The sequence below is a fragment of the Lissotriton helveticus genome, chromosome 1_1 (genome assembly GCF_964261635.1).
Source record: "Lissotriton helveticus chromosome 1_1, aLisHel1.1, whole genome shotgun sequence".
Lineage (NCBI taxonomy): Eukaryota > Metazoa > Chordata > Amphibia > Caudata > Salamandridae > Lissotriton > Lissotriton helveticus.
Window position 1 is genome coordinate 585,706,926 of NC_136057.1, and position 23,114 is coordinate 585,730,039.

A 23,114-nucleotide genomic window follows, 5' to 3' on the forward strand; every position below is an offset into this window, starting at 1 on the left:
TGTGGACCCTGCCCATCCTGGGGAAGGAGGCTTAGCACCTCATCCCAGGATGTGCATTGTTTCAGGACCACAACAGTGGCAGGCTCTCGACACAAGGGTCCAGAAACATGTCTGGTGGGGTAGCTGGCTAGCAGCCACTCAGCCTGGACACCAAAGTTAGTTCGTTTTTCAGGGTACAGCTCTAAGATGTCCTCTTGAGTGCATCTTTCATTAAATCCTACACTGGCATCAGTGTGGGTTTAATGTGCTGAGAAGTTTTCATACCAAACTTCCCAGTTTTTAGTATAGCCATTGTGGTGCTGTGGAGTTCGTAATGACAAACTCCCAGCACCATGTGCTCTTTATGCCATTACTCCACTTACGTCTAAGAATTGAATTAGACACTTTAGAGGTACAGGGCTCATGCACCTGTACCCTCACCAATGGTATGGTGTACCCAGTTAGAGGGGTGGCCTACCAATGCCAGGGCAGTGAATTGTAGGCATGGCACACAAGGATGTGTGGCATGTCGACTCTTCACTTAGTTATGCACCAAAACACGCAACCTGCAATGGCAGTTTGTGCGTAAAGATACAGGGCCTCTAAGGGTGGCACAAGAAGTGCTGCAGCCCTTTAAGCCCGTAAAGCCTGGTCACACTGCCCCATGGTACCTATTTCAAGGGACTGACATGTGGCCAGAGAGGAGCTGATTCTTTTTTGCATCAGTACGGTTTAGAGAAAGAACATGGGCCCTGGGTACCTGGTTGACAGAAACATCAACAGTTTGGCAAAAAGTGGAGGGCAACCATGCAAAAAGGAGCAAATTCCTACAGCCCATTGGACATAGATGTATGGCTTTGTTGTATTTCTCTTTTCTACTCTTGATTGAATTCCTCCTGATTCTTTTCTGTCCTGCCCAGGAGCATTTTGTTTTGAGTAGTTGACTTGTATCCTTCCACTGCTATCATTGCTTATGGTCAGTGAAATGCGTTCTTTTTCTTGTAGCACTCCTTGGGGTGCATGTGTCTTTTTGCTCTCACCCCCCTGCTGCATCTCTCCTCTCTTACCTGCCCAATGTTCCGTTCCTCTACTCCAGTTGACAATCCTCACTCAGCCACACTTATTTTTAATCTTCCTTTGTTGCACCAGCCCTTGGAGCGTGTGACCAATGAAAGAAAAGCCCCAATATCACCTGCTGAATGAGAGCTCACCGAAACCTCTGAAAACTTCCCCTACCCAGTCCCAGCTTTTTGGTCGATTAAGTTGCAGACTTCAGAGCCCAGTTCCTGCTCTTGGTACTGTATTTGCTGTGAAAACCTGCCAACAGCACTCACTGACCCTGCTGCTTTGGCTTCCTCAAACCATTTATTTGCTGCTGTTCAAGAAGTCGAGGCCGGATTCTGTGGCTGCAGTTTATACATCGATCAGTTGGCCGCAGGGCAGTTAAACATAAATTCTGTGTTTATCATACATGAGCAAACTAATGTGTTGTTTCAATGCATATGTGCTGTGTCACACTTACTCTGGGTGTCTTCAGTCACTTTGAACATTTCCGGTTGTTTATGGGTGTAGTCACAGATTCTAGCTACCATATGATGAATAAAAATGCTATTTATCCATCTGTTTGCAGTATTCGGTCAGGCACTGGGCTGTTTTTATTTTTAAGTACGTGCCAGCCCAATCTCCGCAATAAGCATTCGAAAAATAAGATATGCCTGTGGCAAGCGGGTACGATGCCTAATGTTTGAAAAAGATATTTATTGCAGGGTGTGGCATGGACGGCTGAATCGCTGAGCATTAGCTCCAGCTGATGAAGTATTGCACTGCAATCAGTTTGTCTCCTCCCCGCCCGCAGGCAGTGGATCTCAGCTGCAGGAGGTGAGGAGCCTGCCTGAGACTGGGGTTCAGCTGTGAAGGACAGAACATCGATGCGATCGGGCCGGATAGTAGCTGTCTGGCAGGTGAAATTCAAGATGATGGCTCACTGTGGAGGATAGAGGCGGGCAAGGATCGGCAGAGGAGGATGGAGCACCTGCTGCGGTGTTGGGGGGGGGGGGGAGGACTCATTATCTCCTACCCATTGCTATTCCTGCACCAGGATCCTGTGTATTGACACAGCACAGTATTTGTGCCTTCAGGCCAAGAACCAGAATATAGATAATTACAAAGACCAGGCACGGCTGCTTGGAGTTGGAGTGACTGCCTTGGACATGAACAGCTCAGGGAGGGCTCATTTGTAGGTGTGCTCCATCTCCTGCTCCCTCTCTGCCCCCAGCTTAGAGCTCCTTTTGGGCGTGCAGAGAGACAATACCCAGTGCTGGTTAGAGACTGTGCCTGACACCGGGCTTCTACCTCTGCAAGTCAAGATTGTGTGCGATAAACCTACGAAGCCCGCGCTAGCCAACAAAATAAACAAGTATGCCTACTGCAGCAGGGTGAACATGGAATGGGGGGAGGGGGTGGAATCTGCAGCCGGCTTAGTAGTGCTCAAGAGGGAAGGAACAAAACAGATCCTTGAGGGAGCTACTGCTTGTCATTGATGACACCAGATCTATCCTAGAACACAAGATCAACACTGTGGTGCCACACCTAGATCTGCTCTCTACACACCTTGGTAAGATCTCCGAAAGGGTCCATACTGTGAAGGTTACAATGACAGAGCATCTGTCAGGCGCCCCACAAGACTCACCTGGGCTTGTGAAGTGATTCTGCAGAGACGACACGAACCACCGCCCTTGTTCCCAACTAACCCCCATGGGGAGTAACACCCGACAAGGATTAGATGGATCCAGGGATGGGGGCCAAATAAGCAAGAGGAGTGGCCTTGGTGGAAGGCACATAGGGTAGGGTCTTGGCACAGCAAGACACACAGTTTGTGCAGAACCAAGGAAGAGGTCAGCAACTTAGTGTCCAGGTGCCTTGGTGCCTTGGAGAGGAAATGAAATAAAGCGCTCCTGCGCAAGAACCACCAAAGTACAAAACAAACAAGAAAAAGGCGCTCCTGCGCGTAAGGGTTCAATACCAGGACTCCAGGGTAAGCGCTATAGCGCGGCCCAGTGCATGTTTGTTCAACGCTCCTGCGCCACATGCAATAGTTCAACAGTGGTCCTACGCTTCACGCGCCAGGTAACTAGCAGTAGCGCTCCTGCGCAACTGCCAAAATAAAGAGCAACACAAGCAAAGAATGTCACAGCGCTCCTGCGCTTACTGATAGGAAATGCAGCAGCGCTCCTGCGCGGCTGCCAAGGAAAGGGTTAATCCTGGTCTCAACGAAAAAGAATCACAGCGCTCTCAGCAAATTGGTGCAAGTAGCAGTGCTCCCGCGTGGCTGTCAGAGCAATAGCGGCTCAGGGGAGAAATGGCCAGCGCACAACACGAAGTCGAAGAAGAAACAAAGCGGCAAGGAAAAGTCACGTAAAAGCGTACTGGCACAGGGAAGGCGTTACCGTGACTCGTAGTGCAGCGGAACCTCCAGGAGTCTTAAGGAGCAGAAGAACAGTCCTCCGACGTCTGCTGGGCTCCGTACTATACTTTGGAATCAGAAGCACTGATCCGGAGGTGCTTCACGCATTTAAGCGTAGTCCCCCGGAAGTGCTAGAGAGGCGGAGGACTAGACCGGGACACCACTTCCGGGCGGAAGTGAGTATTCCAGACGCCTGCATGTGTCCTGTGGCGCCTGGAACGGCGGAAAGCCGCCACATGACAGTACCCCCCCCCTCAAAACAAAACCCCCACCGGGAGTCAGAAAGGGGAAGCAGGGTGCGGGCTCAGGGGGTGGTTCAGAGGGAAAGCACGGACCAGAACAGGCATGACGAACATGGGACAGAGGTTTCCAGGACCGTTCCTCAGGACCGTACCCTTTCCAGTCAATCAGGTAAAACCACCTCCCCCTGGTACGGCGAGAACCCAGAATGGCTCTGACCTCATCCTCTACATGGTCCTCCACTACCACCGGAGAAGGAGGGGAGGGGATGGCACAATCGGGATGGACCGCATGCAGAAGAGAAACATGGAAGACCGGGTGTATCTTCATATGAGCCGGGAGCGACAGTCTCATGGCCACGGGGTTGATCACCTTCTCGACGGCAAAAGGACCCACGAACCGAGGCAGCAATTTCTTGGGACCATGCACGTTGAGGTGCCGAATGGAGAGCCACACCTTGTCGCTGATGCGATACACGGGTTCTTTCTGCCTGTGAGCGTCCGCGTGTTCTTTGTAGGTGTCCTTTGCTTTGGCCAGCGAGAACCGGGCCTGTTGCCAGAGTTGACAGTGTTTTGTGATAAGCCCGTACCGTAGGCAAAGGGCTATCTGCTGGAACGTCCCACGCCGAGGTGCGGGGGTGTTTTCCTTGTAGGCAGAAAAAGGGGGACATCCCAATGGCCGAATGCTTGCTGTTGTTATAAGCGTATTCCGCCATCCACAGCACATCGGACCACTCCTTCTCAACCATGAGCAACATACAGCGTAGGTATTGCTCCCTGGTGTGGTTGATCCTTCCGCTTGCCCGTCTGTCTGGGGGTTGTAGGCGGAAGAGAGGCGAACGTCCATCTCCATTATTCTGCACACTGCTCTCCAGAAACGGGACACGAATTGCGACCCCCGGTCCGTTATCATTACCTCAGGAAGGCCATGGAGGCGAACCACGTTGTTCACGAACACCAAAGCCAGTTCTGCCGCGGTGGGTACTTTGGGCAGAGGCACGAAATGAGCCATCTTGGAGAGGTGGTCCACCACGGTGCGCACGGTGGTATGTCCGGTTTTGGTCAGCGGAAGCTCTAACACGAAATCCATGGAAATGGTGTGCCAAGGATACGGTTGTACCGGGATGGGACGTAGATGGCCCACAGGGGTTTCCGACCTGTTCTTGCCTTGCAGGCATATGACACAACGGGAGACGTGGTTTTTTGTGTCTGTTTCTACAGTTGGCCACCAGAACTGTCTCTGCACTACGTCAAGTGTCTTGTGGTATCCCGGATGACCGGAGAGAACATGGTCGTGACACATACGTATCGCTTGTTGCTGATAGAGCTCCCCAGGTAGGTACAGCTTGTTTCCTTTGACCAGAAATCCGTTCTCACGGACTACACCTTCGTGTTCTTTCTCTAGGGCCGCTGGATCTATTCTGTCCATGTCCTTGCGTAACTGGGTCATGAATTCTGAGGAGGTCACTAGGCCCTGGAAGTGTTGTTCCGAGATGATGGGAACTGGTTCAGTGGTTTCGGTAGCTTCCTCGGACTCATCCAACCGTGAGAGTGCATCTGCCTTGGCGTTGTCCTTACCGGGTCGGAACGTGATGGTGAAATTGTATTGGTTAAAAAACACGGTCCATCGTAACTGTCGGGCGGTAAGGGCACGTGCTGAGCGTAAGAACTGTAGGTTCCTGTGATCTGTGTATATGGTGACCATGTGTTTTGCGTCCTTCAGGTAATGACGCCATTCTTCGAACGCTGTCTTGATTGCCAGGAGCTCCCTATCCGACACCGTGTAGTTCCTTTCTGCAGGCTGAAGCTTTTTGGAGTAAAAAGCCACCAGATGTAGCCGTCCGGTGTTGGCGTCCCTCTGTGATAACACGCCTCCCAATGCGTCCTTTGAGGCGTCTGCCTCTACTACGAAAGGCTGATCGGCGTCTGGATGTATAAGAACTGGGGCTGTGGTGAACCGCCTCTTCAGTTCATGGAACGCATTGTCTGCTTTCTGGTCCCAACAAAAGCGATGTCCCTTGCGCAACAAGCATGAGATAGGTGCCACCATTCCGGAGAATCCAGTGATGAAGCGACGGTAGTAGTTGGCAAACCCCAAGAATCGCTGTACCTCTTTCACGGATTCTGGAGTGGGCCAAAGAAGGATGGCCTCTACTTTCTTGTTGTCCATTTGTATACCTGCTGGAGTGATGATATGTCCCAGGAACTCCACGGCTGTAACGTGGAAAACGCTTTTCTCCAGTTTTACGTACAGTCGATGTTTTCCCAGCTGTCGTAGAACCGAACGCACATGCTGTACGTGTTCGGTGATGGTCTTTGAGAAGATCAAGATATCGTCTATGTATACGATACAGAAGACGTCGAGGATCTCCCTCAACACCTCATCGATGAAGTACTGGAATGCTGCGGGGGCGTTGCAGAGTCCAAAAGGCATGACCTTATACTCGAACAGGCCGAATTTGGTCCGGAAGGCGGTCTTCCATTCGCCACCCTTCCGGACCCTGACCCGATGATACGCACCCCGCAGATCTAGTTTGGTATAAATGGAGGCGTTCTTGACTTGATCCAGGAGGTTAGAGATGAGCGGAGCGGGTACCGGTTTTTAACCGTAATGGCGTTCATCGTCCTGAAGTCGATGTAAGTCCTCAGGTCCCCTTCCTTCTTCGACACGAAGAAAAGGGGAGATGACACCGGGGACCTGGAATGGCGGATGAACCCATTGTCCAAGTACTCATCTAGGTAGGAGCGTAGGTGGACGTTCTCCTTTTCGGTATGGGAATAGCTCCTGCTACAGGGTAGCGTAGATCCGGGTATAAGATCGATCCGACAATCGAAGGAACGATGCGGTGGCAGGGTGTTGGCTCCTTTTTTATCGAACACCTCTGCCAGATCCTGATAGTTCTCAGGTACTTCGGCTTGGGATACCATCCCCATGCCTTGTACCGGCAATGTTTGGGCTTGTATGGAACGGATACCATGCAGGTTGTCCTCCTGGTAACAGGTTCTACAGCAGTGTTCAGAATCCAGACAGATAACCCAGTCGACTCGGGGATTGTGGTTTACCAGCCATGGTAGGCCCAAAATGACTCTGAACTGAGGTGCGTCTATGACGTCAAAGCTGATGGATTCGGCATGGTTGTTCGTGAAGCACATGGTCATGTCTTCGGTCTGATGCCTGATGAGACCGGATGTCAGGTCCGTTCCGTCAACCGCCTTTACCGTTTCTGGTTGTTTTTTAGGCACAGTGCTCATCCCCAGGGTTTGTGAATAGGCTGTGTGAATGAAATTGCCGGTGGCTCCGGAATCCAGCATAGCGATCACCTCCCAAGCGTCGCCTGTCTGGTTCCGCAAGGACACTTCCATGCCTATGTGGTGATTGCCATCGAAAACTGCAGGGATCGCTGTAGTGCAGGAAGAAAAACCCAGAGGACGGACCCCCTTGTCTACTGGGTTGTCTCGTTTCCCGTCTTGTTTTCTTGTCGATGGGCAAGGCGAAGGGCCGTTTGCTCTGTGTGCGGTTTGGTTTCACCGGGCACTCCCTGACCAAGTGACCGCTCTTACCGCAATATAGGCACTGGTTTTGCTTCCTCCTTCTTTCTCTCTCTTGGCTGGTTAGGGCCCCTCTGATGCCTCCTATCTGCATAGGCTCCGGGGTGTCGCTTGATGGAGACGCTTCCTCTTTACTTCTTTCAGAGGCCTTCTCCCCGAAAGTGAGGATACGGTTGTCGCTGTTTTTCCCTTTTTCTGTTTTCCTCTCTTGCAACCAGAAGTTCATCTTGACCACCATGTCAATAAACGGCCCTATCATGTCTGGAGGATCGGGGTGTTGGGCTATAAGGTCCTTAAGGTCATCTCGCAACCCTCGGTAAAACACTGATACCTTTTTGTCCTCCGGCCAATGGGCCTCGATGACCAGTCGGCTGAAAGTCGTGATATAGTGGAGAAGGTCACTGTTGCCTTGCCTCAATCAGAGTAACTGGTTGTCTGCGGCTTGTACAAACGTGTGACGGGCGAACATCCGTCGCATGGTCTCTTTGAACGTTGGCAAGTGGTTTAGCATGGGGTCATCGTTTTCCACCAGCAAGATGGACCACTGCGCGGCGTCCCCGCCCATGTATGACAATATGAATGCCACCTTTGATGCATCGTCAGGGAATGCAGATGTTCTGGCCATGAAATGCAGATGGCACTGATGGATAAAGACGCCATACTTGGTGCTGTCACCATAGAAGCGTTCATGTGGAGCCAGCTGCACCGTGTGGGGTGTGACGACTTGGATAGCCGTGTCCTGACTGGTGGCAGAGGAGGACCCCCCAAAGGTGAACGTAGGCGGTCTAAGCAACCCCTTTTGTCTATCTCTGGGACTAGGAGTGGTTCCCCAAGGTTTGGTGATACCAGCCGCCACTTGGCCCTGTAGGGCCGTCCTATCCTGGCATAAACTGAGGTTCTCTGCCTGCATGGCAGCCAGCAAGGCTGCGATGTCCTGCAGGGTAACCTCCGGTTCTCCCAAGTCGTCTGGGCAGAATGAAACAATGTGGGCTTCTGATTCTGTCAGGCGCCCCACAAGACTCGCCTGGGCTTGTGAAGCAATTCTGCAGAGATGACACGAACCACCGCCCTTGTTCCCAACTAACCCCTGCGGGGAATAACACCCGGCAAGGATTAGATGGATCCAGGGATGGGGGCCAAATAAGCAAGAGGAGTGGCCTTGGTGGAAGGGACGTAGGGTAGGGTCTTGGCTCAGCAAGACACACAGTTCGTGCAGAACCAAGGAAGAGGTCAGCAACTTAGTGTCCAGGTGCCTTGGTGCCTTGGAGAGGAAATGAAATAAAGCGCTCCTGCGCAAGAACCACCAAAGTACAAAACAAACAAGAAAAAGGCGCTCCTGCGCGTAAGGGTACAATACCAGGACTCCAGGGTAAGCGCTATAGAGCGGCCCAGTGCATGTTTGTTCAACGCTCCTGCGCCACATGCAATAGTTCAACAGTGGCCCTACGCTTCACGCGCCAGGTAACTAGTGGGAGAGGTGTGGCGCCGCGGCCAGGGCGACTGGCGCTGGAATCTGGGGACCACGGTTCGATCCCCGGCTTCGGCGGCAGGTTAGCCCAGCACCATGTGACTCTGGGCAATAGCTTGCTTAATCTTCCCGATGGCCCCCAGCGCCTAGAGACCCTTACGGGTGAATGTGCGCTTTACAAATGTGGACTTTACTTTACTTTTAGCAGTAGTGCTCCTGCGCAACTGCCAAAATAAAGAGCAACACAAGCAAAGAATGTTACAGCGCTCCTGCGCTTACTGATATGAAATGCAGCAGCGCTCCTGCGCGGCTGCCAAGGAAAGGGTTAATCCTGGTCTCAACGAAAAAGAATCACAGCGCTCTCAGCAAATTGGTGCAAGTAGCAGTGCTCCCGCGTGGGTGTCTGAGCAATAGCGGCTCAGGGGAGAAATGGCCAGCGCACAACACGAAGTCGAAGAAGAAACAAAAGCGGCAAGGAAAAGTCACTTAACGCGTACTGGCACAGGGAAGGCGTTACCGTGACTCGTAGTGCAGCGGAACCTCCAGGAGTCTTAAGGAGCAGAAGAACAGTCCTCCGACGTCTGCTGGGCTCCGTACTATACTTCGGAATCAGAAGCACCGATCCGGCGGTGCTTCATGCATTTAAGCGTAGTCCCCCGGAAGTGCTAGAGAGGCGGAGGACTAGACCGGGACACCACTTTCGGGCGGAAGTGAGTATTCCCGACGCCTGCATGTGTCCTGTGGCACCCGGAACGGCGGAAAGCCGCCACATGACAGCATCAAATGGAAGTGTGCCATTTTAAAGTAAGAACCCACTGTCAACACACCAAGGCCGAGGACGTGGAGGGATGGTCTGGATAAGACAAAGTACGCCTAGTGAGTGTACCAGAAAATGCAGATTGTGCAGATGTGGAGCGCTTTGTGGAAAATGTTGTGCTTCATACCATTTAAACCAAGCGATCTCTCCCCCCACATTGTTGATGTACGAACAGGCAGCATCTGGGTCACAGCTGAAACCCGGGGCCAGACTGAGGCCCTTTAGAGTCTGCCGTGATGTGATCCTGAGACAGGCCAGTCAGCGGAGTCCCCTACAATTTGAGAACCACACAATGATATTCCCAGACTACATTCAATAGGTGCATGCTTGCTGCAGATTTTTTTGTTGAGGTGAAGGCAGATCTCTTGAAAAGGAATCTGCTATATATGATAATCTGGCGCGATTGAAAATTCTGGCTGAAGGGCGTTTCTGGTTCTTGAGATCCCTAGAGGAGACTTGGGAGTGGCTTGAGAATTGCAGGTCAGTGGTGAGCAAATGGAGAGAAAGGGGGCACATCATTGAAGGAGACAATCGCTGAGGGAACCATGGATGACTGTGCGACTGCAGCGCCTTCAGATGTTGAAGGGTACAGAGCAATTAGGCTGCCATGGCCTTGATAACTCTTTGAGATATATGGTATTGACAGAGAGGGCATGGTAGTCAGATGATGGTATGATTAGAGCCACAGAAAGACAGAGGATAAAGCATCCATCCAGGAAGGAGAACTGGAACACCCAAGTACACATTAAAGTTCAGGGGGAATGGGTTGGGGTGGTGGTGGGGTGGGGGTCGACAGACAACTCAAGCGTTGGACGCAGGTCATTTTAAACCTTGAACCTGAGGAAGTTGGTAGGAGGGGCATCACTGACAAGTGAAGGAAACACATTCGCAGAAGAGACTATGGGGGAGACGCACTACCTGCAGAAAACATGACAGCACAGTTGTCGGCTGACTAACCTGGGGGCGAACTCCCTATTTTATCTTAATATGAATGAGCTAGAACACAAGTTGAAGAGTGGAAAATCGACTCCACATCATTTTGTTTGGGTTTCAGGCAACTTGCTTGATGTTCAAGACCTTCCATCCCACCTTCAGAGGAAGGCTGGTGCATGTGATCATGGACAATATCACTGCCATGTGGTATTGCAGCAGGCAGGGAAGGATAGGGTCTTTCTTTCAGTGCCAGGAGGTTCTATGTCTCTTGAAGAAGATGAAGTGCCAGGATTTTCTCCGGTGGTTTAGCACTGGGTGGGATGTCTAAATGCCAGGATGAATATACTCGCACTCCTAGGTGACCACGAATGGCAGTTACACCTGGTGGATGGAGCTCTTCATTTTCTCCTCTAGCTCACCGGTCTGTCACTGACATTCGTGTATTATCTGACTTGCATTTAGAATCTTGGAGCTCTTTTATTCTCCAGTATTCAATCTTTCATAGATTCACCTGCTTGTAGCTTCCCCGTCGTCATGGTGGGAGTCTCCCGGTAAATGATAATCATAGTAGTAGAAGAAAAAACTGCCTGGAGGCCATAGAGTAGTGAAACCACTAGGCAACCTCTCATCCTCATTATGTGGCCCAAACTACAGCCAATCGGCTGCCTGCACCAGCCTACACCATTCCCAGCAGAGCCACCATACCTCAGATTTCCAACCGCCTTTGTGTGAGAAGGAGTCTCCCTGAGCTCTGCTCAGTTTTTTCTCTCTTAACTGAACTTTTGACCTTCACAGTTGGAAGTCAGGTACTGTTCTTTTCTGGTCAAGCATAATTTCATTCAGAATGTCTGAAAGCTCCAAGAAGAGCCTTTTCAGAGCTTGCAGGTCCTGTGGCAAGGCCAGATTATTTTCTGAGGATCCACACAAGGAGTGCTTGTACTGTCTGTACCCTAAGCATATTCCTAAGGACTGCAAGTATTGCCGGACCTTCTCTGCCAAAACACTGAAGGATAGAGAAGCGCGCCTCTTATTATGGCTTCAGAAAAGGAAATCTCCAGACTCGGAGTCTTAGGGAGAAGCCAAGAGACACACCTCTAAGAAACAAAAAAGAGGGTCCTCTGAGGAAAAGGGAGATGTGAGGAAACAAAAAGCAGGAAAAACTAAGGAAGGTGAACCTTCTACTTCTCTCCCTCCAACTCCTCTCAAGCCTTCCTCAGTAAAGAAGGCTCCGTCGTCGCTTCCGCCGACGAAATCTACTGAAATTCCAGTCAGATCACCGACGAGGCCGTCGACTACCTCGACGACGACCATCTCGACGACGACAGCTTCGTCGACGACTCCGTCGACGGTGAGTGCCAGACCTTCGTCGATGGCAAGATCTTAGCCGACGAGCATCCCGTTCACTATGCGGATGATTGTTCCGTCGACGGCCCCGTCGACGAAAAAATCGTCGACGATACCATCTCCAACAAAGATAACTTCAACCTATATTTCCATAAAGAGGATTGCTCCGTCTACGGGAGCGTTGACGAGCAAAAAAGGAGAGTTTTCCACGCCGAAGATTTCTCCTCTACTGCCCTCTACCATTCTGGATTGCCAGGAATCTGAGGAGGAAGGACCCTATGGTGTTGCTTACAGTCCTTCGCAGCTCCATATTAAACATCAGGATTCCGATGAGGAAGACCTTCAAGAGGCCCAGGAGCATTTCACTTTTACAGATCGGCCGGTCAAAGGCCAGATGAGATATGAGTCATTTCACCAGGCTTATCACTATGAGGACGTTGCTTTCCGGAAGATAATGCTTCCGCGGCCACTGGGAAAGTCTCTCAACCTGCAAAAGAAACACCCCGATTCAGCCACCTCTTCCTCCTCGGACGGAGGTCCAAAAGGTTATTACAATTTGTGATGACTTAAATGGTTCCGATCAGGACGGTCAAGAGAAGGAAAGGGAAATTCCTCAGGATGAGGTGGTTGGGGATGAATGGGGCCAATATATTGTTCCAACGTCCCCGGTGTTACCATTGCCTCAATCAAGCTCTCCGCCAGAGGACATAGCCAGTTTTCACGATTTGATTTAAAAAGCGGCTAAGAGATTCCAGCTTACTATGCCAGTCAAGGAAAGCGAATGTTTCCTTTACGACTTCAAGGAGTCCTCCAGGAAGTCGGTAAGAGCCATTCCAATTATTCAACATATCTGGGATGAAGGACTCAAACTGATGAAGAATCCAGCCTCAGTCCCAGCATCTATACCCAAGCTGGATAAAAAGTATCGCGCTACAGAGACGGCTCCAGCATGTCTTATTGGTCATCCTCGACCGGACTCGGTTGTGACTCAAGCAGCGCAGAAGCACTCCAAGAACCCAATGGCAACATGCGTGGCACCCCCTGATAATGAGGGCAAGAAAATGGACGGCATAGGTAAACGCTTTGCAGTCATGGCAGCTGTCAGAAGTTGGCCTGATATATGATGCTCACTAGTTCTAGTGATCACCTTGTATCAGTCCAAACAACCCTTATGTGGATTGGTTGCAAGTCAACCTTATAGACCAGCTATCCTAATGGTAGCATGGACAAAGCAGTCTTAGGCTAAACTCTTTTGGCATGTGAAGCCAGCTGTTTTACCACATATAACCCCTTGAATACCAGATGAAAGGACTCCACACAGGTTGTTATGAAAATAAACAGTATGAGATCAGAGGGCTAAGCACATGACAATCTCTTAGGAAAAATACGATTAGTTGCACAAATTACAATGGTGCCCTAGGGGCATGACAAACCATATACTAAGTAAATGGTATAAGTAGAACGATAGAGGAAATGGAGATGCCCAGAGGCTGTAGGATCGCTGGGACTACACTACACTACCCTACCCTAACCTTAGGTAAGTAGCAGGAGGCCCACGGGACGCGTGTGCAGAGTGTGAACTCACACGTGAGATGCGGAACAAAGTCAATGGGCAGAACAAATTACGAAAAGGTAAGTAACAGACCGTTCCGACTAGTTAGGACTAAAACGACTGGATTTCTAAACACTAGGAGAGTCAATCTACCTATGAGCACCGACATGCTCTTGTTGCCTCACACACGGGCTGCGGGTGCATAGGTGTGAAAGTGTCGGGTTTCCGCGTTGAAGTCAATGGAGCCTTGAAGAAAGATGCTGCAGGCGACCAGGAGAGATCCGGTGCGATCCAAGGGTGGATCGAGGAAGAAGAGGACCTGAAAGCAGAGGGGACAGTGTTCAAAGTCACTAGCCAGTGACCGGTGTGGAACCAGGAGGGAACCAGATGCTGTCGTCGCGATAAGGTGAAGAGTGGACGCTTGTCTCTGCAGCCACATGGACCAGGAGGTGTCTTCGACGACCAGGATGGAGGCACGAGCTGTCCCACGCAGGCTCTCGCTGTCAGCGGTGTCGGATCTGGATTTGGAGTCAACAGGCCTTAGCAAAGGCAACCCACGCGGTGAGTGGAAACAGCGTCTGGAGTGGACCAGGAGGGTCCAGGGTACTCCACTTTTGGAAGGGAGCAAGGGCCAGTCTGGAGCAACCAGACCAGCAGTGTAAATTTCCTGGATCGTCGTCTAGGAGGTCACTAGCCAGCCGGCAAGTGACCAGACAACGCGTCGAGCAGCAACCAAGCAAAAGGACCCCACGCAGATCTCGTGGATGCTGGAGGGCTGGTCGTCGGTGCAGGAGCTGCTCGGGACTGGGGCTTCTCAATCCCCAAAGCACTTACTCGAGGATGCCTCTGAAGTCGTGCTGGAAGCGAAGTGCAGTTTCTTCAAGATGGCCGGTCCCACGTGTCTCGTCGCACCCACGGGTCTCAGCTGTGCTGCAGATGTGGGTAGAAGTCTGAGAGGTCTGGGAGTCCGGGTCTCGTCGGGCTCTGAAGTCTGGATCCGGCAGGAAGGACGACAAAGTGAACCGCTAGGACGCTTGATGGTGCCTGCAGTTGCAGGGTGGACACTCCCTGCCCACAAGGGAGATTCTTCAGTCTTCTGTGGAGCAGAACGTCGAAGTCCAGAGTTTCTTCTTGTAAAGTTGTTCAGGATCATCTAATCTGGAATGGGACCAGCTCCTACCTTTGTCCTGCTAAAGGGGTCTGCACTAGTGACTAGGTCCCTCCCATGGGTGGGACCAGAAAGGGGGGTGGTTACACCCCCTATCCTTTGTCTGGTTTCGCGCCAGAGCTGGGGCTGGAGTGCCCCAGCAACTGGTTTGAACCGGGGTATGCACAGGGACACCTTGTGTGCCCCAGGCATGTCTCATTCCTTTCAGGCCTCCCTACCTCAATACACAAAATCCTGTCTGGGGTGGTGCTAGCACCTCCCAAGGCAGGAAACCCTTTGTCCAGGCCTCCCTCGCTGGAAGGACTCCCAGCAGCAGGAGGTCAGACTTGTGTCTGTGGTGGCAGCATCCATTTTGTGATGCTGAGGCTTCGTTTAACTTTAACCGGGGTTCACAGTTATATACATGTCTTATCCCTCTAGAAGGGTGGAATGCTACCCCCGTCGCCAGAACTGGCGAGGGGGTAGTATTCCAAAGAGTATGACACCTTACACAACATGTTTTGATAATGCTATACCAAAGTTAGCAATAACCGCGAGGATTATAATGCACTTAAGAGTATATGGTATAGCGTTATCATGGAACAGCTATAAGGACTTGGTTCCGCAAGCTGCAGACAGGCTCAGCTCATGCTAGGGCACCATCTCACATAATTCTAAGCACTCTGCCTTCAGGATTGATAAGGCCTGCCATAGGAGTGACTGATGGGAATAATGTGTCCATTTTGGGGTTAGATACAGGTATACTAGATCTACAGCAAAGGGTGATTACACCACCTTGCCCCAGCTGTCTTAGCAGCCAGTTGTGTCAGTTTGGATGGCCAGCCAGGGGTGGCATAATACATGCTGCAGCCCCTGGTAGGCCCTGGGTACACCTATGCCCTGGGTACCTAAGGTACTCTGTACAGGGGCTGATAAGGTGACCCAGCATCCAATTAGGTATGTACCTAAGGTACATGGAGTCCATTTTACAGAGAGAGCAATTAGTCTGGGGTCCAGAATAGCAGGTCCCCAAGCCAACTAGGTCGAAAACCAGCTAAACACTAGGCAAAAAGTTGGGGGTAACCATAGTCCGATATCCACCTTCCTACAGCAGCAGCTTCAATCAAAGCAACCAATGCAATGGCACTTCTGAGCCGGTTTAATAGACAGATGTGGTCTGACATCGCACCAATCCCGTTGCACCTTCCGGATGACAAGAAAGAGGAGGCGACTACCATCCTACAGGATGGAGCCAGAGCAGCGTCGCAGTCCATAGACGTGGCAATGGATATAGCGTCTATTGCTTTCCGCCAGATGGCTGGGGCGATAGCCCTACGAAGGCAAGGATGGTTCAAAGCTACATCCTTTCGACCGGAGGCCCAGTCTAAAATCTTGGACAAATGGCGAAAGCCTCTTTGGTAAGCAGATCGAGGCGTTGCTAGGGATAAAAGCAGATACCGATACTGCTAGATCCTTGGGATCATTACAGCAAAGCCGTTATCAGTCCTTTCGTGGCCGAGGATCCAGAGGACACTTTCAACAGCAACGTTCCTCTTACCAATCTAATCTATACCAACCTTACAATAAACAGGGATACCGTCAGTCCTCCTCCAACCAGCAATATCGGTCCTCGAACACTTCTTTCCAACAACAAGGAAGAAGAAAGTCCGCCACCAGAGGGAAGCAAAACTCTGGTCGCAGACAGTGATGTTCCTCAGGCGCCTCCAATACCGCTTCAGATCGACCAGTTTCACTACCTATCTCAGTTTCTCCCGCATTGGCAGTCCATAACATCGGGCAGATGGGTATTAGACATCATTACACAGGGTCACACCCTAGAATTCTCACAAAGGCCTCCAAATCGTCCACCTCTCTGCAGAGTTCACCAGCATCTGACAGCTCTCAAAGCAGAGATCTTATCACTCATACTGAAAGGAGCGATAGAGGAAGTCCCATCAGACCAGCGGGGAACAGGTTTTTATTCCCACTTCTTCCTTTTAAGGAAAAGGCAATCGTCAAAATGGAGGCAGGTACTGGACCTCCGAGATCTGAACAAATACATAAAGAAAATTTCTTTCCGTATGCTGTCCTTACAGGAAATTCTTCTACTGCTCCGCAAGGGAGACTACATGGTCTCTCTAGACCTGTTGGATGCATACTTCCACATTCCGATACACAAAAAACACAAGAAATATCTGCGATTCATGGTGGAGGGGCGCCATTACCAGTTCAAAGTTTTGCCTTTCGGCCTGAAGTCTGCCCCCAGAGTTTTCACAAAATGCATGGCTCCAATAGCGGCGCATTTAAGGCAGCAAAGATGAAACGGTGGAGTATGATTTTGTTTTTTTTAAAAGCGTTTTTGTGCTACTTTGACGCCGCGCGCGCACCACTTGCCTCCCTATATATTTTTTTAAAACTTGTTCTTATCTAGAAAGCACTTTGAGGGTGCATTTGTTTTATCTCTCTCCCTTGAACGCTTCTCTGCCCAACACCGTGTTGCTGCATCATACCCTGGGGTCTACGGATGCCCCACCTACTGCCCTCTGTCTCACGCCGGTGGTTCTCCGATGCCCTCACAGCCCCGATCTCCATACTCCACCGTTTCATTCTTCTTTTTCTACCGGCCCTCCTGTTGTTTAAACCCCTCCCCTAACCTGTTTCGCAATTAACATTTGGTTTGCAAAAAAGAGCGTTTTTGTGCTACTTTAGATGTACAGCCAAGTACACGGCCATGTTTTGTACATATATATTTTTAAATATATTAAAATAAATATTCAGTCTTTCTTTGTAGTGCTGCTTAAGCGGGGCGGACATACGCGGAGATGCAGCTAAATTGCCTCTGCCTCGAGTTAGTCACTTTTAGCATCCTACAGTTTGATTTGTCCGACTATCTGAAAACAGATTTCTTCCAGCAGAAACTCAACAGCAGACTTGTATTTTCATATCCTGCCGGAAGAAGCCTATTTCTTGTTTTTAATTTAAGATTTCTTTGGGTTTTCCTCCTCTCTCAACACCACCCTTATTTTAACACCCTCCCTACACACACACTTCTTCCTACGTTCCTCCTCTTCTCAGCTTTCTCGCCCCCTGCCTCTCCCCTCTTTCACTTGTGTGCTCTGTGTCTCCACTGCCTTGCCCATGCCCAGCCTCTTTCATCTTCCCCTCCCACACCGCCTCCCCTCTGCACATTCATCCATTACCAGCAGCCGGTCCAAGAGAAGCTACTGTCTCCGGAGCTTGGCCGGGAGGGGTGCTGCTGTGCCCGGACCTCCTAGAGCAGCCACTGCACCACCTCACCAGCGACTAACCCTCCTTCCCTGCACCCGCCTCCTGCCAGGGTTAACATAGCATAGCAAAACAAAACATATCATAGCATAGCATACAAACACAACAAAACATAGCATAGCAGAGGTTGTTCACGACATCTTTCAGATGTGGGGGGACTCCTCGGGTGGACCTGTTCGCCACTCGCGAGAATGCTCACTGCCTGTCATTCTGTAGCCTCCAGTATCCGATGCAAGGAGCATTGGGGGACGTGTTTCAATTGAGTTGGGGAAGTCAACTCCTTTACGCGTTTCCTCCCATACTCTTGATTCCTCGGGTTCTGAGGAACATTCGCCAGGACCGGGCCCAAGTCATATTGGTTGCCCCGGATTGGCCAAGAAGGGTGTGGTACATGGATCTTCTCCACCTCTCCTCTCACCCGCCGCTCCGTCTCCCTTTCAGGGCAGATCTCCTCTCTCAGATGGAGGGGCAGGTTCTACACCCCCACCTCCAGAAATTACACCTTCATGCCTGGAGATTGAACGGTGCAACCTGAATTCCTTTTCTCTCCCACACGAGGTGGTGGATGTTATTCTTTCGGCCAGGCGTGACTCCCCCAAGTCCATCTATTCGTATAGGTGGTCTAAATTTGTTGTTTGGTGTGGGGAGAAGTCTATTGACCCTTTGAGGGCTCGCTTGTCCGATATTTTACAGTTTGCTCTTTCTCTTGCGCAGCAAGGATTTGCTGTTGCCACAGTCAAAGGTTACCTTTCGGCGTTGTCGGCATTTCTCCGTTTGCCGGATCAGCTGTCTCTTTTTAAATCTCCAGTGGTTTTGAGGTTTCTGAGGGGCCTCACTAATAACTTCCCTCCTTCTCCATTTATCGTGCCTTAATGGGACTTAAATCTTGTCTTAACATTCTTGATGGGTTCTCCCTTTGAACCCTTACACAAGTGTCTCATGAGACTTTTGTCTTTTAAGACGGTCTTCTTAGTTGCGATCACCTCGGCAAGGAGGGCAAGTGAGCTTCAAGCTCTTAGTTCCAAGCCCCCATTCCTGACCATTCATGCTGATCGAATGGTTCTTAGGACCAGGGCTGCTTTTCTGCCTAAGGTGGTATCTCCCTTCCATCTAGGTCAATCTATTACCCTTTCTTCCTTTTATCCTCCCCCTCACCCTTCCAAGGAGGAGGAGAGACTGCACCGTCTGGACCCTAAGAGGGCGGTGTCCTTTTATCTTGATAGAACAAGAGACTTTTGAAGGGATGACCAGCTGTTTGTTGGTTTTGCTGGCTGCCGGAAGGGTAGAGCGGTGCACAAGCGCACACTTTCCAGGTGGATAATTCTGTGCATCAAGATCTGCTACTCTCTGGTGGGTAAGGACCCTCCTGAGGGTATAAGAGCTCACTCTACCAGGGCAAAGTCTGCTACTTCTGCATTGTCTAGAGGTGTGCCTGTTGAGGACATTTGCAGAGCCGCGACTTGGGCCTCCCTCCACACTTTCGCGAAGCATTACTGCTTGGATACCGAGGTGAGGAGGGACTACCACTTTGCGCGCTCTGTCCTCCAAGATTTCCTGGTATGGCAGAGTGGACACCCTCCTCCGGGAGTGGGGACTGCTGTGGGACTCTATTCACAAGGTGAGGAATCCACTGGCAGATGTATCTATCAGAAGAACAAGTTACTTACCTTCGGTAACGCTTTTTCTGGTAGATACAGTATCTGCCTGTGGATTCCTCACTGACCCACCCGCCTCCCCGTTATCCACTCTGCTTTACCTGTTTATGTACATTTTTGTATATTCATGTATATGTTTGAAATAGGTTTTCTTACCTTGGCTGCACTTTATGAGTGTGTAATTTTGAAATGTATGTACTGTGTACAATGTATTCGTATATATCTACTGTCATTGGTGCGTCCGGGTGCCTCGAATGCACGGAAAAAAGGGCGGAACTGACGTCATCACGCCGACGTGGGCCTAATATGGAGTCGGTGACGTCAGACGGAGTCGCGCGCGATGCCGTGCTCCTATGACGTCGTCCACGCCGGTGTGCTACAAAGAATTTTTCGAACGTTGCTGACGCAAGGGGGATATTCCCAAGGTGAGGAATCCACAGACAGATACTGTATCTACCAGAAAAAGCGTTACCGAAGGTAAGTAACTTGTTCGTTTGTTACAGAATGTGTGATGAAAGTCCTGGTCAGTATTAGAGGAGTTTAAAAGCAGCTTTATCACAACTGCCTGTGAACCCGTCCATTACATTTCACATGGAAATTAAACAGCGCTTTGTGCAAAAAAAGACCACCCTTCGTGGATGTGTTATTTAAACCCACTTCGTAATGTGTGTTTATTCATTGCATGCATCTTTCCTTGGTGGAGCAAAAATAAATGTCATAGAACCGTGAAAAAAAAAAAAAGAAAGGCTTGCGGTTGCATTGATTAAACATAAACCATGGAGGCTGTGAGTGTGTCTGAATGTGTAGCGTGAAGTACAGCATGTACCTTGATTAGCAAGGAGTGATGCATGTCGTACCACAACTAAAGGTGCAACTTGGGAATACGGAGCAAAGGCACAGAATGTAAACGTTTAAACACTGACCACACGATGTAGAAAGTAAGGCGAGCAGCTCCCAGTTGTTGTGCTCGGCTGATTCACAGGGACACTTATATTTGTCCCGGGCAGAGAGGCATCATCCTGTGCGCGTGACCCTCATGCTTGAAGATGAAGCATGGGTTACCGCACTTGTTAAGGGCTTTAATCCTGGGATGCATATTGACTCTGATAATGCTAATTAACGTACAGGACGTTGGAAATGTGGATGAGAAGGTAGACATTTTACCTTTCGGCTTGTAGGAATGCTGCACTGTGCGGAAGGAAAGAAAGAAAGGCGCGCAGTCGCCTTGATTAAAGGTTTAAAAAAGCCATGACATCCGTGAATCGGTCTGAATACGCAAACTGCTACTCGGGGAAACGGAACAAAGACACCCTATGTAAAACACTGACCGCACGAAGTAGAGGAAAGGCAGCGCTGGGAGGGGGGCTGGGCAACCATGCCACCATTCCGATTCACGAGCAGATGGTCCTCTGTATGACCTGTGGAGCGCGTGAAGTGGTGGCAAATGGAATCAGAGCGGCTGAGGTCACTTTGTTGTTCTTGTCTTACCTTGCTTTGTGGGAGGGGTAGGGGGAGCGAATTCCTGTGCACGCACCTGGCTCACAGGAACTGTACACGATCCGCAGTGGGTAGACTTTTCGAACCGCTTACTATAAATCTTGCCTACCATCCCTATGGGATGGAAAAGACGAGACCTAAAAAAGCGGACTACCAAGAGCAAAACATGGCGGGTAGCATGAGTTGTGGTGTGTATTGCATGCAATTAGCTCTCCACTTTCAGTGGTTTTCCTAGTTTGTTTGCTGACCCATGAATAACCTTTAATTGATTATTATTTATGTTATGCTATATAGTTAAGCTTAATGAACTGTTAAAAATACCAATAATTTATCGTTTACATTAACTAAACAACTGTAAAAATTTATTAAAAAAACACATTTGAAGTTGATTAATATTACTTAGGAGGCAGGATGTAATGCTGGATAGGTTTTCAGAAATAAGTGTACTTGAGCAGTATACCGTGGGAACAAATGTAACTATTAAAGGGTTGAGCAGACAAGTTACCCTAGATTCCCAGCCTGATGATGGGGGAATAATTCAGGCATGTAAATCCATGAAAGATAGTAAAGCTAGAAAATTGTTGTTAAAGGTAATTACAAGTTACTTCTTGTTGCCAGATTCTCTTTAAAACCCATTACAATGTTAGTGATTTGTTGATTCAGCAGAGTTAAATGAATGTGTACGTGCTTTGTTTCCCAGGTTCGTGAATAATTCGTTCAGTCGGTCCATGATTTTTCTTTGCTTTGTGGGATTAGCAGTCCTGTTTACATGATAGGATAAAATGGACTATAAAACCAAACATTAAAAACAAACAAAAAACTGCAACGGTTAAGGTAGACCTGTCCGTATCTAGGAAACATGAGAGCCCTGAAGTGGGGGCACATTTTTCTTGGGGAAATTAGAAGTGGAGGCGGCACGGAGGTACCCGTTGCACAAAGTTTTTTTAAATTTTTTTGTAGTTCTTAGAAGTAGTTTGTGTTACTAATGGCGGAAGTTTCCTGTGATGGTAATGGAAAAAAAAGAGTACAGCAGTGAATTTTCAGTCTATTCAGGATATGCTGAAAGTCGGTACTTGTAAGTTAATAATTTTTTCTTTATTGCAGACTCATTGCGAGGCAGCTTGCCAAAATTCATGCAATTCATGCCCACAACGGTTGGATTCCAAAGTCCAATTTATGGTTGAAGATGGGTAAATATTTCTCACTTGTGCCAACGAAATTTGAAGATGAAGCCGTAAACAACAGGTAATTTGTGCGTATGCTTATGATTGAATAGGTTAGTTATGTTTCTCGTCTTTCCCTTGCACATGGTTAAAATCCAAGCACCATCTTAAACTTAATCATTGTATCGTCATTGTTATTCTTAAATTACCAGCAGGTCACGAATACTGAAGCACTTGTTTTTTCAAAGAAATGTCGTTTGTTTTCACCAAAAATAGGAATGTTGTAATTTGACTAAGGTTGAAGCGAACTGACATGTATGTACTGCCTGATCAGGGTACAGATAGCACACTCGACTGGGGCGCATACTCCACTCTCAAGGAACCATCCTTTTAAGGATTTCTGTGGTCGATCTTGTTGCCTTTCATAACGTCACAAATAGAGTAGCGAGAAAGCTTCTCTCTTGACACGTGTTATCAGGCTGAGACCTATTCCTCAAGTACAGACGTGGATTGCAGACTCACTCATCTCATTTCTCTAAGTGTAGTGTACCCCTTCCACCACCGTGCTGTGAGGAAAAATAGGGGTTTCTCTTTCCTGTATTTGCACTGTTCCTTGAACATTATAAAACACACTTCTTTACATTTCCTTGTGAGACTCTAAGCCATCTGCGTTATTATCTGTGGTTTTGACCCTATTTAGGTTGGCTGGGTAATTATTCCCCCACCCATAACATGGTTTGATTTACCTGCAGGCCCTCTCTACTTGAATTCTGAATAAACTTGGAAGTAAAAAAATTACAAATAGCAGCCTTTGTAGTCGGCCTGGAAGATTAATTTTCCTGTAATTGTAAGGGTTTGGGGCTATGTTTGCACCACGATTGTTACGATCTAATTTGGATGGGTGTAACTGATAATTGCATTTGTCATGGGAAGCATGCATGACTAAATGATTGCCACAGTCTCAGTATTCCTAGATAGACGCTGTGCCCGACTATAAAATGGTTGCAGCATGGAACTATGCCC

General features: G+C 49.4%; 1 protein-coding gene across 2 annotated transcripts in view; it reads left to right on the forward strand.

Moving 5' to 3' along the window:
* Positions 1–23,114, forward strand: part of ETNK1 (ethanolamine kinase 1) — a 164,128-nt gene that overhangs the window by 52,912 nt on the left and 88,102 nt on the right. For both annotated transcript variants that reach the window (XM_078674091.1, XM_078674092.1), the window contains exon 3: positions 22,033–22,173. In XM_078674091.1, the coding sequence (XP_078530217.1) occupies positions 22,033–22,173 (141 nt within the window). The remainder of the gene's footprint in view (positions 1–22,032; positions 22,174–23,114) is intronic.